General features: G+C 34.6%; 1 protein-coding gene across 6 annotated transcripts in view; it reads right to left on the minus strand.

The window, feature by feature from the left end:
• The window catches only part of SESTD1 (SEC14 and spectrin domain containing 1), a 163,132-nt gene that overhangs the window by 53,931 nt on the left and 91,511 nt on the right, over positions 1–17,690 (minus strand). For all 6 annotated transcript variants that reach the window (XR_005790400.1, XR_005790399.1, XM_040475531.1 and 3 more), the window contains 3 exons: positions 5,780–5,893; positions 4,043–4,140; positions 941–996 (listed from right to left, as the gene is read on the minus strand). Coding sequence is in view for 4 of the 6 variants with exons in the window: in XM_040475531.1 (XP_040331465.1) it covers positions 941–996; positions 4,043–4,140; positions 5,780–5,893 (268 nt within the window). In the remaining 2 variants the exon portion in view is untranslated. The remainder of the gene's footprint in view (positions 1–940; positions 997–4,042; positions 4,141–5,779; positions 5,894–17,690) is intronic.

Consider the following 17,690-nt stretch of genomic DNA (forward strand, 5'->3'; position numbering starts at 1 on the left):
CTTTGTTCTCTAAGGAAGTAAGATCTATACCATACTGAAAACACTTGGCACAACTGAATCAATACAATGCAGATATTTTGAATTTATTTCTTTACTCTTCATTATGTTTTATAATTAGAAGAACAACTGCTTCCAAGACTTTTGCCAAGACTCTACACACACACACACACACACACACACACATATATAGTTTATACACATACACATGTGCACACACACACACACACAAAGCCACTAAGATCGAAGTAATTTATTTTTCTGGTTTTACAATTGATACCCTTAATGTTTTCCTTATGGAAACATTTCCATTAGAGGAGCAGTACCAGATAATGATTTCAAAGACCATACTTTGAAACCAAACTGCCTTGGTTCAAGTCCCAACTCCAGCATTACCAGCTGTGTAACTTGCATAAGTTACTAACCTTTTGCCTCAGTTTCCCCATCTTAAAATTCAGACAATAGTAACCTGTTTTTAGTGATATGGTGATAGATGGAGTTTAACAGTTACTCTTCATGAGCAAGTTTTTCATATCCCTAACCCTTGGCCTCCTCAAGTACAGAACAAGAGAAAATAGTAACAAATTATCTCAAGAGATCATTACGAGAATAAAACATGACAATACCTAAAAATACAATCTTAGAACATAATGACTATACAATAATCTCACAGCAATCCAATGAAATAGAAACTTTTATCTCTATTTTACAGATAAAGAAATAATATTTCAAGGGAGAAATAATTTATTTATCATTATTAATACTTTTTAAAAATATTGTGAAGTATATTAACACAGTTAGGTTACACCAAAGAGCAGTTTGAAATTCCCAAGTTTCTATTACATAATACATGCTTAATCAATGTTTATTTCATGAACCAATCAATATACGATTGGTTTATTAGATTATGATTATCACTGATACACACATTTTTTCATCTTACCTGTCTGAAGAACTGTTTCAGGATCAACTGATGGAAGAAAGTTTAAATCCACAGACCTGACAAACACCAAAAGAATAATTTTTTAAAACAATATTTCTATCCATGCAACCTAAGAAAACTTTTTATATATACATTATCAAAACAAGAGAGTAGAGTATGGAAATGTGAAGCACACTGTTCTACCAGGCTAATATCCTTAAGCATTAAAAAACCAATTAGAGGGGCAACTGGTGGCTCAGTCTGACTTTGGCTCAGGTTATGATCTAATGGTTCGTGGGTTCGAGCCCTGCATTGGGCTGTGCTGACAGCTTAGAGCCTGGAGCCTGCTTCAGATTCTGTGTCTCCCTCTCTCTCTGGCCCTCATCTGCTTCCACTCTGTCTCTGTCTCTCTCAAAAATAAATTAAAATGCTAAAAATAAAATTAAAAAAAAAAAGCCAATTAGAGATGAGTGCCTGGGTAGCTTGGTTGAGCATCCAACTCCTGATTTCAGCTCAGGTCATGATCTCACCGTTTGTAGGTGTGAGCCCTGTGTCAGGCTCTGTACTGACAGTACAGGCCCTGCTTGGGATTCTCTTTCCCTCCCTCTCTCTCTGTCCCTCCCTCTTTCTCTCTGCCTCTCAAAATAAACTTAAAATTAAAAAGAAACCAATTAGAAAATTAAATACTAGTAGCCCCCCAAAAGTCTGCGATAAATCACCAAATACACTACTTGGAAAAAACAGTGTATCATTATAGTATTATTTCAAATATATCAAACGAATCCATTTTAGTATATTCCCACTGCATATCTGTTCCAAAATGAAATGTGTGACTATATAATAACCCAGAAATGCTAACATTAAAAATGTATGGAGCCATCCTCCAATCAAACATTTACTTATCTACAGCAACCTCTGAGTGCTGCAAATAATCTCTAATACTCATGTGTGTGTGCATCCTCAAGCAGTTGTACTCTCTTCCCTGTACTAATTGGGTTTCATATGCAGTTGGACTATGCCCTGTATTTTCCTAAACATATAAGGGAAGTAGAAAATGATAGAAAGATAGGGTACATACAAATCAAAACCTAGGTAGGACCTTGCTGCTGGAAATGACAGGTCCTGCTCTAAATCTTTCACTTTTGCCAATTAATCTAGGCCCTCACCTCTTGTGTAGCCAGGATGCTTCCTGAGGAATGACATTAAAAAAGTGATGAAAATTTGTAAGAGGATGGACTTGGTTATCTGGCGTTTAAAAGAGACTAGGCAATATCACTTGAGCTCCTTGGGGAGGAAATGACAAATACAAGATTTTATTTGATACTTCATGTAGTCATGCAAAACAGCATTTCCCAAAACACTGAATAAGATATTATTGGGTGGAGAAAAAGGGTTCCCATTGGCATGTAAGTACAGGAAGTTCTAAGAAACAAATAAGCAGGTTTCTTTACAAGAATGCTTTCTCAGAACCAGTCATTCTTAGAGAGGGAAACATGGTAAACAGCATTAAGCTGTGACCATGAACCCACTTTCAACAGGGACCTTCTTAGAATGTCTTTCCTTATGAATATGACTTTAAGAAACTTCAAATTACTCTCACGGACTATTCAAAACACAAGAGATTTGGCTAATTTTTGTCAAGCAACTTCCATAACATTTTCAATTCCTAAACCGTAACATACAGTATGTGTGTTATCTATACACACACGGATAGTTACACATGTAAAAATTTTACATTTTATATTTTTATATGGTATCTACAGGGCAGTAATGTTCCTAAATGCTTGCTGTGACTTAACTAGATTTCCATTCAAACAATTTGTTTCTATATTTTTACTCTGCTTAAATCAAGATTTGGTGTTAAACTCCAACCTTCTCACATTCCTCTTACCTTATTACCTCGATTAACTGATATGTGACTACACTGTATTCATGGAATAAGAAGATGCATTTTATCAAGGTCCCATTATATTTTTAAGATAAGATTCAAAAGATGTAGACAAGGGAGAGTACTGACTCTTTCAAATTTCCTAATGAAAAATTACTGTTCTGGGGCACCTGGGTGGCTCAGTCGGTTGGGCATCTGGCTTCGGCTCAGGTCATGATCTCACAGTCTGTGAGTTCGAGCCCCGTGTCGGGCTCTGTGCCGACAGCTTGGAGCCTGAAGCCTGCTTTGGATTCTGTGTCTCCCTCTCTCTCTGCCCCTTCCCTGCTCACACTCTCTCTCTCAAAATAAAATAAAAACATTAAAAAAAAAAAATTACTGTTCTAGTTACCACTTTGTTGATAGACCAGAAAGGGTTAAGAGTTTTTAACTGGGGAGAGGGATCTGGCCTACCAACAAAAAATGAAAACTGTTAAGATTGTAAAGTCCAATGGAAATTCGTTAAAATGATAAATCTAGTCAGTTACATTTACAGAATACAACTGAACAATTACTTCATCCAAGTGTCATAAAACACTAAACTCCCCAACTTAAACTCATGAATATCATATTTTACAAGGACATAAGAGTTCTAGAAGGTAGGCATTTAAGAACTAATGTATTTAAATAAGGTTATAATAATTTTATTTCAAGCTGCAACCTTTTCCAGACTTCACAAAGTAGAACTCTAAAATGAAAATGGTTTCATTTTGAAAACATGTTCTTGCAAATGAATTTTTCACAGTGTCAGAATAAAGTAAATACATTACTATTCATCAAAAACTCTTTTGTAGAGGGGTGCCTGGATGGCTCAGTTAAGCGTTCAACTTTGGCTCAGGTAATGATCTCATGAGTTTGAGCCCCACATCGAGCTCTCTGTTCTCAACACAGAGCCTGCTTCCGATCCTCTGTTCCCCTCTCTCTCTGCCCCTCCCCAACATGCACAAGAACACTCTTTCTCAGAAATAAACATTAAAAAAGAAGTCTTTTGTAGAGAAACTTTGATTCAAATCAAGAAATTTTACATGTAAAGCAAATTCTCATGAATTAATAAATTTAATTCAACCTTTGTATGTCAATTTGATTGGAGAATTGCTTACCTTAATTCTTCTAGCTTGCATTAATAACTGATGTATCTATCCTTCATCAGGTTAATCACAGCTTTGCAAAGGTATAATTGCATGACACTAGCCACCTACCTCTCTTTCTCTTGCTGACTTCCTTTATCACTTCCATTGTTAATCAAAGCAAGTTCATCTAGTAATGATGTAGATTCCTTTGTAAACTTCTCAAAAACCTACAATATGAGATTTTGTTAACATATTAAGAATAATCTTAAAGTTAGTGTTTACATAAGGATTTTCAGTTAAGATCAACAGAATTAGCCAGGCAGAATTCCCTTTCCTTCTCTTGATGTCAGTTAGTACAATTCAACCACCAAAACACAACAACTTAAGGAGAGAAGACAAAATCCCTCCTAGAACAATGAATAGCTTCAATGGAGAAGAAATTTTTAAAATTTAAATAGAGTAAGAAATTATTTTTATTCCTCAATCAGACAAGTTTATTTTTATTCCTATGTTTCATGGAGAAACATCTGCACCAGTGACAGTTTTAACTACATGAACATAATTTAGATCAGTACTCAACTTCTAATTCCAGTTACAGAACGTTTCTTTATGTTTTTCTATCACCAATCCATACTAGTTGCATATATTAGTTAAAAAGTTTTATATCTAAGCATGTAGGAAAGAATAAATTAGTTATAATTTTAACATTTTTTTTAAGTTTATTTATTTTGAGAGAGAGCATGCGCCCGGGCACACACAAGCACGAGGGAGAGAGGGGCAGAGGGAGAGACAGGGAGACAGAGAGATTCCCAAGCAAGCTCCACCCTCAGTGCAGAGCTGAACATGGGCTCGATCTCCTGACTGTGACACCACAACCTGAGCTGACATTAAGAGCCAAACGCTCAACTGACTGAGCCACCCAGGTGCCCCTTAACATGGTTTCTTAAAATATTTCTAAAAAGGGATTTGGTTAAGTCTGTTCTTAATAAAGGGGATACTCATTTGTCTGGTATCACTGTCCAAATAAGATGGAAATTGGTTATCCATTCTGAAATACCCAAAAGTTTGTTATTCCTCAATAAAATTAGCAGTTGACCCTTGAACAACATGGTTTTGAACTGCATGGGTCCAAATTGATACACAAATTTTTTTCGATAAACATAGTACAATACTATAAATGTATTTTCTCTTATGATTTTCTTACCATTTTCTTTTGTCTGGCTTGCTGTATTATAAGAACTTAGTATATAATATGTAAAACATACAAAATATATGCTCATCATCTGCTAATGTTATCAGTAGGGTTCCAGCCAATAGTGGGCTGTTAGTAGTTATGTTTTTGGCAAGTCCAAAGTTATAGACAGAATTTCAACTGTGGAGGTCCCCAACGATTAACTGTAATCTAAACTGACCTAATGAAAAGTTGTTCTTTTAGTCCCCAGCAGTTCAATCCAACAATGCCATTATCATGCAGAGTAGGGCAATTTCAGCCTGGCCAAAGATACATTTTCAGATACCAACTTTAACCTGTCAAACTGCTTTTCAACTCAAAATGATGTTTAAATATCTCTAAAGATGGTACATCAACTAGATTACCTCTTAGGAGAATATGCTACTCTGTTATTCTACTAAAACATTAACGATTTTGACTAGTAGGAATACTGCTATAAATGACAACACCAAAAGCAAACCCAAATGTGACTCCAGAGTTATCTGCCTTCAAGCATTATGCTATCATGTGATATGCAATATATTTTATTTTTATAACAAAGAACAATCTGTACTGTAGTTGATTAAAATGATAAAGATACCAAAGTATGTCTTATTTGTATGTAATAACATTTCATCTCATGGTAATATACCAACCAGCCTCTTATTTAACCAGTCCATGTGATCATAGGTTAGACTCCCACCAAAATCTTCTGTTAACTGGCACGGTTCTATATAACGAGTCAATTTATTGGCAGACACTAAAATAACCTACAAAAGTAAAAAGAATATTTAGTAAGCCAATGTTAAAGGCCATGAAAGTAGTAAGGAGATAAAATCAGGTTAAAATATGCAATACTGTTTCCAGATGATGATATGTTATCATGTATTTAATTAATATGAGATTTAATACATTAATAGAAGCATTTAAATTAATCCAATAAACTGTGGATATCTAAGAAATAAACTATCCTATACTATTTATTATACCACTTACAAAAAAACAAGAGACACCAGCAACTCAGATGAGATATTTTCAAAATTTTACCAATATTAATAACTTCTTGGTAATAAAAATCAATGCCTTTGATATAACATATTCAGCAAAAAATGTTCATATGGCCTTAAAATTAGCTAAGCATACTAAAGTGACAAGCACAAATGAGTAAGTCTGGCAATCAAAAAATTATACACTTTCAATTTTCTGTAACATTTCTTTGATTATATATTAACAAAACATGGCCTCTAATGGAGTAAAATTCAGGATAACATAAACTTAAAATTGATGTGTTAAGGTGATAATCTTTTAATGCTAAACTTTAAAAGATTTTAAGTATAGAGAATGACCTAAGAGATCACTGTGGCACCAAATAAAATTCCAATGAAGATATACAAGAATATAAAATAAAATACACGTATGAGAGAAAGATATTCAAATGGCAGTGTTAATGCAAAAATGATACATGGAAATTCTAATCTACCCCCAAAAAAGATGTGCTAAGAAAAACGTGTTTAATGTGTCCAGCTAGAAAGAACACCATTCACACTCTAACAATAATGAAAGCCAGATAATCTATAAAATTTTAACTTTTGTAAAACTTTTCAAAGAGCCAAGGTCACAGAGAAACCAAATAGCCTGAAAACGAAGAAAAGACAGCACCATAGAATGGTGGAAAGGGAGCCTACAAAGTGCCATAAGCAAAGTTTTGGGGGATTATGGAACTCTTCTATATCTTGACTGTGGTGAAGGATTTATAACTATATGTATCTGTCAAATCCCTGTAGGCTAAAAGGGGTGAATTTTACTACATGTACATTATTCCTCAATAAAGCTAACTTTTTTAAAAAGTAAAAAAATGAAAAACAACATAAGAACTTGTGGACAAACTACTAGAGAAAGAAAGAAGGAAACGAAAAATTTAGAAACATACCCAATATGCAAGTGGGGTACATCCACACCATGTATGAAGTTATAATATAAACACTAAATGAGGGGAAATTTACCCAAACTGCTAACTGCTTGGTTAAAAGGTGGGGGAAGATAATCTTAGTAAGGTAGCAAAACCATGGTATCAAAAGTTCATAAAACTATCAGAGAAAAATTGATTCTACCATAATAAGACTTTATTAAAAAATTGGTATTGAAAACAATGTATTAAGTGCAAACTAAGAGCCTTAAATGTTTATATTAGCAAAAAGAAAGGGTGATGAATAATGAGCTAAGTAACCTATCAAAGAAGTTGGGGACAGGGGGGTAGTGGGGGAACAAAAGAAAAAATTCAAAGATAATAGAAGAAGGTAAAAAATAAGCAATTAGTAAAGCCAAAAGTTGTTCCTTGAAAAAACTAAAATAAAATCAACCAATTTCTGAGACGACAAAGCAGTAAGAAAAGCACAAATATGTAGCAATACAAGTGAAAAGAGCACAGCTACATTGGCAGCAGTGCTTTAAAAGATAGTAGGACACAGAACAATCTTGTGTCAATAAGTATGCAAGGTTACAAGAAATGGACAAATTCCTATAAAAAATAATGTATCACAATTGACATAAGAAAAAAAACCACCTATAACCAATGAAGTGAATCACTAGACCCCATTTTCAGGAATCATACCATTAGTGGTAATTTTAGTATTGCTATCCTAAGATCACTTGATGAGGAAGAAAGCGAATGATTAATATAAGACATTCTAAATTTTCCCATTCCTGAGGTCCTTGAGAAAGTGGAATTCTTGAGAAGGAAGACACAACAAGGAAAAAGTTCTCCTTATGCTCTTCAATTTGAATTGGAAGTATCAATTTAAACTCATGATATCTTTCAACTTAAATAAAAACACACACACAATTTTTCTAGTTCTAACCATTAACAGGTTTAGAAATAATGACCAGTTCTGTAGAAATGCACACCTCTAGTATCCAGACTGTTACCTACAAATACCATTTCCCTCTAAAGGGAATCAAGGCTCTTTGAAAAAAAGGCCAATTCCAGGTCTTAGGGCTAGAAACACACACGATGAGCTTAGAATATCTTCTCATCCAGATATCAAAAATGGTATCAAAGACTACTAGGATTGTGCCAAAGGTCTTGAAAAGGTTTCCACTGGCCAAAATTGTAACAATCTGCATGTCAATAAAATTAACAAGTGCTATATTTTGAAACATTAAGTATGTTTAATCCAATGAGCTCATACTGATACAAAAGAAATGACAATCATTGGACTACGATGGGGAACAAATTTACTGAAAACCAGCAAACAAAGGGAAACAGGCATTTCTCTCAACTTTCATATACAAACCATACCACTGGGTAAACAAATAATCAATGAAAGTAAGCTTCTCATTACAGAAGTATTCTAGCTAATAAATGAAGAAAGAATAATAGAACTAGATCATTTTAAATTTTTAATAAATCCACGCATTAAACATAAATGGCTGCTAACATCACAAAAAAAGACAACTATTATGAGTTTCATGATCAAGGAACACATCACCACCAATGAACAGCCTTGGAAAAAGAAAACATGAATCTAATCAATTCTCTAAATCCAACTATCAATTTATGGAAATACAGAGAATCAAAAAGGCAGAAGAATATGTTAAACTACACCATGCAGATGCTTGCTGCCATGAAAAACTATAGGAAAAACAACAATCTGGTCTCTTTAAGAGACATAAGAGAAATAAAAATTGATATTAAACAGCTTTATTTAATGAATACAGAATCCCACAACCAATAATGAGAAGTACATATTCTTTTCAAGAAGCATTTAATATTTAAAAACTTGACTGTGTATGAGGCCATAAAAAAAAAAGCCTTGGTATATTTCAAAGGAACTGATAATATTCTTTCACCACAATGAAAAAAGTTAGAAATCAATAATCAATCAAATCAGATTTTAAGACTGTATCTACTTGGAAAGGGATCTCAATCAATCACAATAAGCTGCCACTCTTTGGATCCTGATTCAAATCAATCAGTCAAATAATCCATGCACATGCATGATTTATTTTTTTTTTTTTAATTTTTTTTCAACGTTTTTATTTATTTTTGGGACAGAGAGAGAGCATGAACGGGGGAGGGGCAGAGAGAGAGGGAGACACAGAATCGGAAACAGGCTCCAGGCTCTGAGCCATCAGCCCAGAGCCTGACGCGGGGCTCGAACTCACGGACCGCGAGATCGTGACCTGGCTGAAGTCGGACGCTCAACCGACTGCGCCACCCAGGCGCCCCTACATGATTTATATATAAATTTATAAACAAATTTTAAAGTGAGGTATATAATTCATATATATTTTTTTACATAACTAAATCTTTTTATAACATTTATTAAGTAATTATAAGTTTAAAACCAACTGGATCTTTGATATTAAGGAATTGTTTCTTTTAAGGTAGAATAATGGTATTAGGTTATATTTTTTTTAATTTTTTTTTTTTTAACATTTATTTATTTTTGAGACAGAGAGAGACAGAGCATGAACAGGGGAGGGTCAGAGAGAGGGAGACACAGAATCTGAAACAGGCTCCAGGCTCTGAGCTGTCAGCACAGAGCCCGACGCGGGGCTCGAACTCACAGCCCTCACGGACCGCGAGATCATGACCTGAGCTGAAGTCGGCCGCTTAACCGACTGAGCCACCCAGGTGCCCCTAGGTTATATTTTTTTAAAAAGACCTTTATGTTTTAGAGACATATAGTAAAATATTTACAAATAAATTCAAATGTCCTCCATTTCCTTCACTACAATATCTCCAGTCTTTCTTGACAGAAGTGGATTAAGGTAAGGAGGGGGCAGGATGGACCATGGAATGATGATTGCTGGAACTGGGTATAGGAATTCATGGAGTTAACTATAATATTTTGTGTATTTTTTATGTGTTCATAATTTTATAATAAAAATACTAAAAGCCTAAAATAAATATAAATCTCTCTTTTAAAAGAATCTTTCCAGAAAGAAAATGCCCCGCCAGTTTATGAGTGAGTTTTAAAAATCAAAGAACAGGGGCGCCTGGGTGGCGCAGTTGGTTGAGCGTCCGACTTCAGCCAGGTCACGATCTCGCGGGCCGGGAGTTCGAGCCCCGCGTCAGGCTCTGGGCTGATGGCTCAGAACCTGGAGCCTGTTTCCGATTCTGTGTGTCCCTCTCTCTCTCTGCCCCTCCCCCGTTCATGCTCTGTCTCTCTCTGTCCCAAAAATAAATAAACGTTGAAAAAAAAAATTAAAAAAAAAAAAAATCAAAGAACAGATCATTTTGATCCTAAACAAATGCTTCCAGAGAACAGAAATGCAGAGAACAGTCCCAACTCATTTCATGACACTGGCATAACACTGATACCCAAGGACAATGTGGGAAAAGAAAAGACCACAAGGACTTGAAAATATCAAGTATTAGCCAATATCAAGCAAGGCTGTGGAAGAGTAAAAATTCTTATACACTGCAACTGGATATGTAAATTAGAATGCCTCTTTGGGAAGCAATTTGGCATTATCTTAAAAATTTGAACATTTCTATAACCTAGGTCTGGTGAATCTGCAAAAAGAGAAAACCTTATACATGTTTCACCAGGAGACATATACAAAAATTTTTGTAGCATATCATTCATAATGGCAAAAGAATGAAACAACCCAAATGTCCATCAACAGGAGAATAACATAGCAGAATAACATAGCGGAATGACATTCACCAGTGAGAATGAATCAACTACATCCACTGCAAGAGTATGCATGAATCTTATATATATAATGATGAATGAGAAAAAGCAGGTCAGTGAACATTAAAATCATACCATTTTTAAAAGCTCAAAAATAAGTGAAACTAAATACAATATTTAGTAACAAATAATATCTTTAAATGGCAATTCTACAGATACAAATAGAAAAGAATAATAAAAGGTAAACATTCCCTATTTTCTTAAGATTTTGTCTTTCACATCTAAATTACACACACACACACACACACACACAAACACACACACAGAATGAGAATATGAACAAAGGATGGATAAATACAAATAAGTTACCTTTATTTCAAAGAATGGAGATTTGGGTTCTTGGGATGGGCTGTGGGTAACCAAGTGTTTATTTCAGTATTAAGCTTCATATATACCTACATGTTTTTAAAAAGAGTATGTAGCAAATACTGTATTTAAAACTAAACACAGAATCAAGAGAAGAAGGGAACAACTATCAGTAGCTGACTGAAGAAAAAGCTAACTTCTGAGGCAGCAAGCAGGGAGATTACAGGGAGAACAAAGGGAAATCTAGAGATGGTAGTAGTAAGAAAGCTGAGGGGGTTTATATGCCTTTTCCTCCATTTAAAAGGTAAAAGAAGGGTGCCTGGGTGGCTCAGTCAGTTAAGTGTCCCACTCTTGATTTTGGCCTGGGTCATGATCTCAAGGTTTTGAAATTGAGCCCCGCATCAGGCTCTGCACGGAGGATTTTCTCTCCCTCTACCTCTCTCCCCTGCTGGGGTGAGTGTGTGTGTGTGCATGTGCGCGTGCTGTCTCCCTCTCTAAAACATAAACATTTTCTAAAAAGTAAAAGAAAAGATATAGAACACCAAATTACATTTTTGGTTAGTTTAACAGCAGCAAACTATATTATATCCATCCGTTTTAAATGGCAATTAATGCGATCTCTCTTGCACAAGTTTAGCATATCTCAATTTCACAGTCTTCCTCTTTAGGTAATAATGAAAGTTAACTTAAATATCTATTAAAATTTTTTAATGTTTATTTATATTTAAGAGAGAGAGAGCGCAATTGGCGGGGGGGCAAAGAGACAGGGAGACAAAGAAATTGAAGCAGGGGGTGCCTGGGTGGCTCAGTCGGGCGTCTGACTTCAGCTCAGGTCATGATCTTGCGGTTCATGAGTTCAAGCCCCATGTCAGGCTCTGTGCTGACAGCTCAGAGCCTGGAGCCTGCTTCAGATTCTGTGTCTCCCTCTACCTCTCTGCCCCTACCCCACTTGTGCTCTGTCTCTCTCTCTCAAAAATAAATAAAAACATTAAAAAATTAAAAGTTTAAAAAGAAAAGAAAAGAAAAGAAAAGAAAAAAAAGAAAAGGAGAAGAAAAGAAAAATTGAAGCAGGCTCCAGGCTCCAAGCCATCCCCACAGAGCCTGACATGGGGCTTGAACTCAGACTGTGAGATCATGACCTGAGCTGAAGTCAGACGCTTAACTGACTGACCACCCAGGCACCCCAAAACAAACATCTTAAAGAATTTTTTTAAAACAAAATAAACATCTCAGAATAAAAAGAACACAAAATTTTTTTCTCTTATTGAAAAATCTGTCACAGAGGGCTTTATTTTATTCTCTTGTTCTAACACAGCTTCTTTAGACTAGAGGACAGGCATGACGCTGAACAGTAAATGTTAAGTGGCGTTCAGGCCACAAGAATCATCTCATCTTCCAGCAAGTTCTTCTGGGTTCTAGACAGATATCTCCACAAGAGCAAGAGTAAACACAGTCAGCTCCCACGGAGGGCCTTTTCCTTTGTCCAAAGTGCCTAGCAATCTATTAACTAGATATACACTAACAGTGAAAAAGAAATATGTATTTACTCCAGGAAGAAACACTGCTTGCTAAATTAAGCACCAATTCACATCTGAAAAGACACCTGAACAGAAACGAATGTAAAATATAATGAATAGTCTCTCTGCTCTTCTACTGTGCCTCACCTGACACAATATTCTATTCGAACACTGAAAAAATGTCTACTGAAAAATCCCTTTCATGTCCCCCTTATTATAATTTAACTTTTAATGATGTTATTCATTTGTTCAACATTCATTATTTAAAAGAGTTAAACTGATTAGAAGTATTATTTATTAGAAGCTATGTGTTCTAGTGCTGGGAATACAAGGATGGGTAAGATATGTTTCTACAAAGGAAATGAGCTTTTTATTTCTGCAATATTCTACAGAGTTGTTTTCATAAAAAGAAGTAGATTAAAGTTTTCTGATTTATTTCTACAGCCTTTGTTAAAAATACTCTAAATAAATCTAAATATTGTTGCAATAGCACAGAGGGACCAAGGTTTTACTAGAATATCCCAAATGATTTCCAAATACCTTTCTTAGGTTAAACACCATTATAATGATTTAATTGTAAGGATACCGAGCTAGGAACCAATCACTCCAGGTTTGTGCCTTAGCTCTGTCACAAATTCACTGACTTTGTAGAAGTCAGCCTAAAGGAACTCACTCCAGGCTATTTTTCCAATCTGCCAAAGAAGGCAGTTGCATTAAACTATCTGTCTCTTTAAGCTCATAAGAGGACATATTCTAATGAGCTGTCATGCTGTACATTTAATTTGGGCCATTCTTCTCTAATACATGACCTATCTTGCCCAATGAAGAGTATTTGTCACTTTCTACACACTGGTTAGCCTCACTAAAAAAAAAATAATAATAAAAGTTAACATAAATTATATTATAAAAAATGTAGAAATATATATTTGTAGTATCTAAATACATTAAAGTCACTGGTAACAGACTTCAAGTTTAATAAGCCAAAGGGAAAATGTGAAATTACTTAGTTATGCAGAGCAAAAGCTGTCCTTGCATCTGAATATTTCTTATAAAAAAACTTTTTTCCTAAAACCAACATAAATGCAAATAGTGCAGAGTCACTGTCTTTTATCACATAAAATATATTTAAGAAAATACTATCTCTTAGGAAACATAACTATTGAAGAAAAAAGTTACCTAAGATTGTTATGATATTTACTTATGCAAAAGAGACATAAACAAGAACATATCACAATTATAGACCTGCATAAGACTCATTTTCTCTATTATTAGAAAATATTTTATAGAATCTATATTCTTATAAAACTCACTGATGGCTGTTCAAAGTGAAAATAGATCTGCCATGTAGAAACACAGAACTGTAGCAATACCAAAGGTATCTCAAAGCTAAATTATGTCTATGGAGAAAAACAATAGCTTTAACAATCAGAAGACTGAAAATCACAACCATTTAAAATTAACAACTTAAGGAACTATCTACTGTGATGAAGTATCAGTTTGTACTTCAATAATTTCATCTTTACTTAAGAGGGGGACTGAGGACAAGGAGAAGTGCAGAAGAAGCTGGCAAAACACCAATAACTGATTCTATTTTATTAGATAATGTTCAAAAAGAATGAAGGAAAAAAAATTAAGAAGGGTATCTAAGTATCACCCCTCTGAAGTGAGTCAGGAGAAGCATCCATAAAAGAAAAGAGAAAGCCTCCTTCCAGTCCACAGCAAAAGTACATTCTGTTTACAAAGGTAAGTTGTGCAATTACCTTTGGAAAATGACACCATTTGCCAGAACGCAGCATATAAATTACAACTGCTTCTAAGATGACAAACCAAGCTACAATGAACCAATGATTCTACTCCACTCCAGTGCCAGCGTCACAGAGAAACAGGATTTCACAAAAAGAGCAAATTCAAATGCACAAGCAAAGGAAATATGGGAAGAAACCGTATTTTTCTGGGGGGGGAAGGGCAAGGATTTAGGCCTGAAGTAAAACTGGAGGGCTAAGAAAGTAAACTATGCAGACAAGGAGATTTCTGGAAGTTGGAAAAGCGCAAAAACAGATTAGAAAGTAAATAATCTACGTTTCAAAAAAACAAAGAGAGGGGCGCCTGGGTGGCGCAGTCGGTTGAGCGTCCGACTTCAGCCAGGTCATGATCTCGCGGTCCGTGAGTTCGAGCCCCGCGTCAGGCTCTGGGCTGATGGCTCGGAGCCTGGAGCCTGTTTCCGATTCTGTGTGTCCCTCTCTCTCTGCCCCTCCCCCGTTCATGCTCTGTCTCTCTCTGTCCCAAAAATGAATAAACGTTGAAAAAAAAAAATTAAAAAAAAAAAAAAAGAGAGAACTAACGCGTATCACAGTCAATGTGGTGAAACAAATTTAGAATCTCACACTAGGTGATTTTTTTTTTAAATTTTCTTTAATGTTTATTTATTTTTGAGAGAAAGAGAGAGCAAGTAGGGGAGGGGCAAAAAGAAGGGGAGACACAGAAACAGAAGCAGGCTCCAGGCTCTGAGCTGTCAGCACAGAGCCTGATGCTGGGCTGGAACCCACAAACCATGAGATCATGACCTGAGCTGAAGTTGACGCCCAACCAACTAAGCCACCCAGGTACCCCTAGGTGATTTTTCTCTAAGCTATTCATTACAGCTTCTCAAGTTACAAAATACTGGTAAGATTTCCTATATTTCTGTTAACAGTTCTGAAAGAGACCACTAATAAAACAAACCTTCATAAAACATTTAAATATGAAGCAGTGAAAAGTCAGGGCTATTTTATCTCACGGGAAATGTTTTATTTCCCCTCAAAGAGGGGGAAACACACACCCAAAAGCAATCATCCCCAAAATTAAAAACAAAATTAGAAAATAAAGGTCCAAAATATCACATTTAGGTCATGCATATTATGTCTAATCCCTTTACCCCAGGATTCTTCATATAAAAACACACAAATAATGCCATAATTGCTAAGAAGTCTAAGGAAATATTTTCCAAAACTGCAGAAAAAGGTGTGAAAATCTTTAACTACTTAATAAGAAATAACACTGCAAATTAGAGAATTATTAAAAAGTTCAAAAAGACACAAATAGGTAGGTATCAGTGCATTAGAATATTAAGCATACTAGCCAGTTCTTTATTTCCTGTAGAACTTTCTTTCAAATATTTACTGACAATGTCACCTATTCTAATCAAGGGATTGTTAGAAAAACTACATTTGAGCAGAAAAGCAAACCTCCTTAAAAATCAAACAATTCCTTACCTTGGAGAAAGAAGATAATACCATAAACTCAAGATTTCATTTCTCAAAAAAACATTTAAAATAATACATTTTCCCAAAGAATGTCTTTAGACTGACTCACTGGCAATACTTCTCCCCAAAATTCTGACAATCTCAAGAACACTCTCCATAACATTCTATAGTATTTTATCATTTTTCCCAGAGCATAACAGAGAAGTAGTATACAATGAGCTTGTTTTAAGAAAGGATTTACTAAATTGTTAATACTATAAAATACTGAATTAAAGGGAACTTCATTATACCATCAAATAACATGATATACACCAAATAAATCAATTCTGACTTTTCCCATCTAACAAATGGTATGGATGATCTTTAATTTCAAAACAGTTATGTAAGATGCAGAGTGAGCTATTATAAACCATTTACAAAACTATCTATTTTTACGTTCAATTTTAAGACTCTATATAAATTATGATGAAAATGGTACTATACCTTCAAAAACAGAAGGGGAAATTATTTTCATAACCTAATCTTTGAAATTTTAACTATTATACTTTAAAAAAATTGACTGGTTTATTTTTATAATTTTTACATTTCTTTTTAAGCAACTATAAGTGAGAAAAGGTTTGTAAGCCTAGCCTGACAACTCTTTGAAAGGGTAGAAAGTCTTTTACCGTTCATAAATGAAAGTTCAAAATTGATTTAATTACAACATATGCTTCCTTTTTTACCATAATTTTTGAGTACCAGAGATATCATCATATGCTAACTAATTATTTTGATGAAATGAGATTCATGTGTCAGAAAATCTATCTCAATCTTAGGAATGGGCAGAAGATATTACCGTTCTTTCAAGCAATGCTGGGTCTGTACCTTTGATTGACTTCCTATAGACTAGTCAGAGACAGGTTAATTTGTAGATATTGTTCAGAAAAAATGCAAATAGTTTATGATCAGTGAAACTGATCAGTTTTGGTCTAGTGAAATAAAGCATAACCTCAAATTTAGAATTTACGGATCTAAAGGACATTGAGCAGTTTTGCATCTAACTTGGCAATCTTATCTGTCTGTAAAAATCCTAAATTGCTCAAAAACTCTTAACCACACCTTACAAACTACTGATAACCTCATCAGACAATGATTTACCTATGTATGATTTGTGTTTATGTTATATTTGCAGGAGTGTCATGTTTTTACTTTTATGAAAATCATTCTTTTAACATATGCTTGATCTACTCAGGATTATGGTAGAGATCATATTCTGATTTTTGTCTAACTGCTAAATAATTCTAAATTATTTTCAACTATTCATCTCCATGAATAATATGTATAGATACCATTAAATTCTTGAAGAAAAGATTAATCAGTTACATTCAAAGTAGCTATCATTTTAAGCAGGAATCTAAACTTCAGATCTACCTCCAAAGAAATGTGAAACCTAGAAAACAAGCACAAAGGGAGCCAAAATAAAACAATGGAACTGCAAAAAGTTAGATAAAAAAGATCACTACCCTACATAAGTTTTTCAAACTTTTGCCAAGTCCATTCAAAGGAAATAAAAATCATGAAAATGTTTAAAGGTAAATACTACTTGAAAAAGTAAGAGGTTAAAGTAAGACAAATTATATAACTACACCACAATACTTAATTAACTAGCACATACGACTGCTCAACAAGTTTGAAGAGAAAGATATTTGGCCATATTGTCTTTAATCAAAACATTTGTGAAGGTTTTCTTTAGTATAGAAACTTACTTATAAAAAGATTCAGAACTTGTTTCTCCTTTATTCTCCCTAGAATATTCATTCT

This window comes from Herpailurus yagouaroundi, unplaced genomic scaffold (assembly GCF_014898765.1).
Source record: "Herpailurus yagouaroundi ecotype Mexico unplaced genomic scaffold, PumYag 140, whole genome shotgun sequence".
In the NCBI taxonomy this organism is placed as follows: Eukaryota; Metazoa; Chordata; class Mammalia; order Carnivora; family Felidae; genus Herpailurus; species Herpailurus yagouaroundi.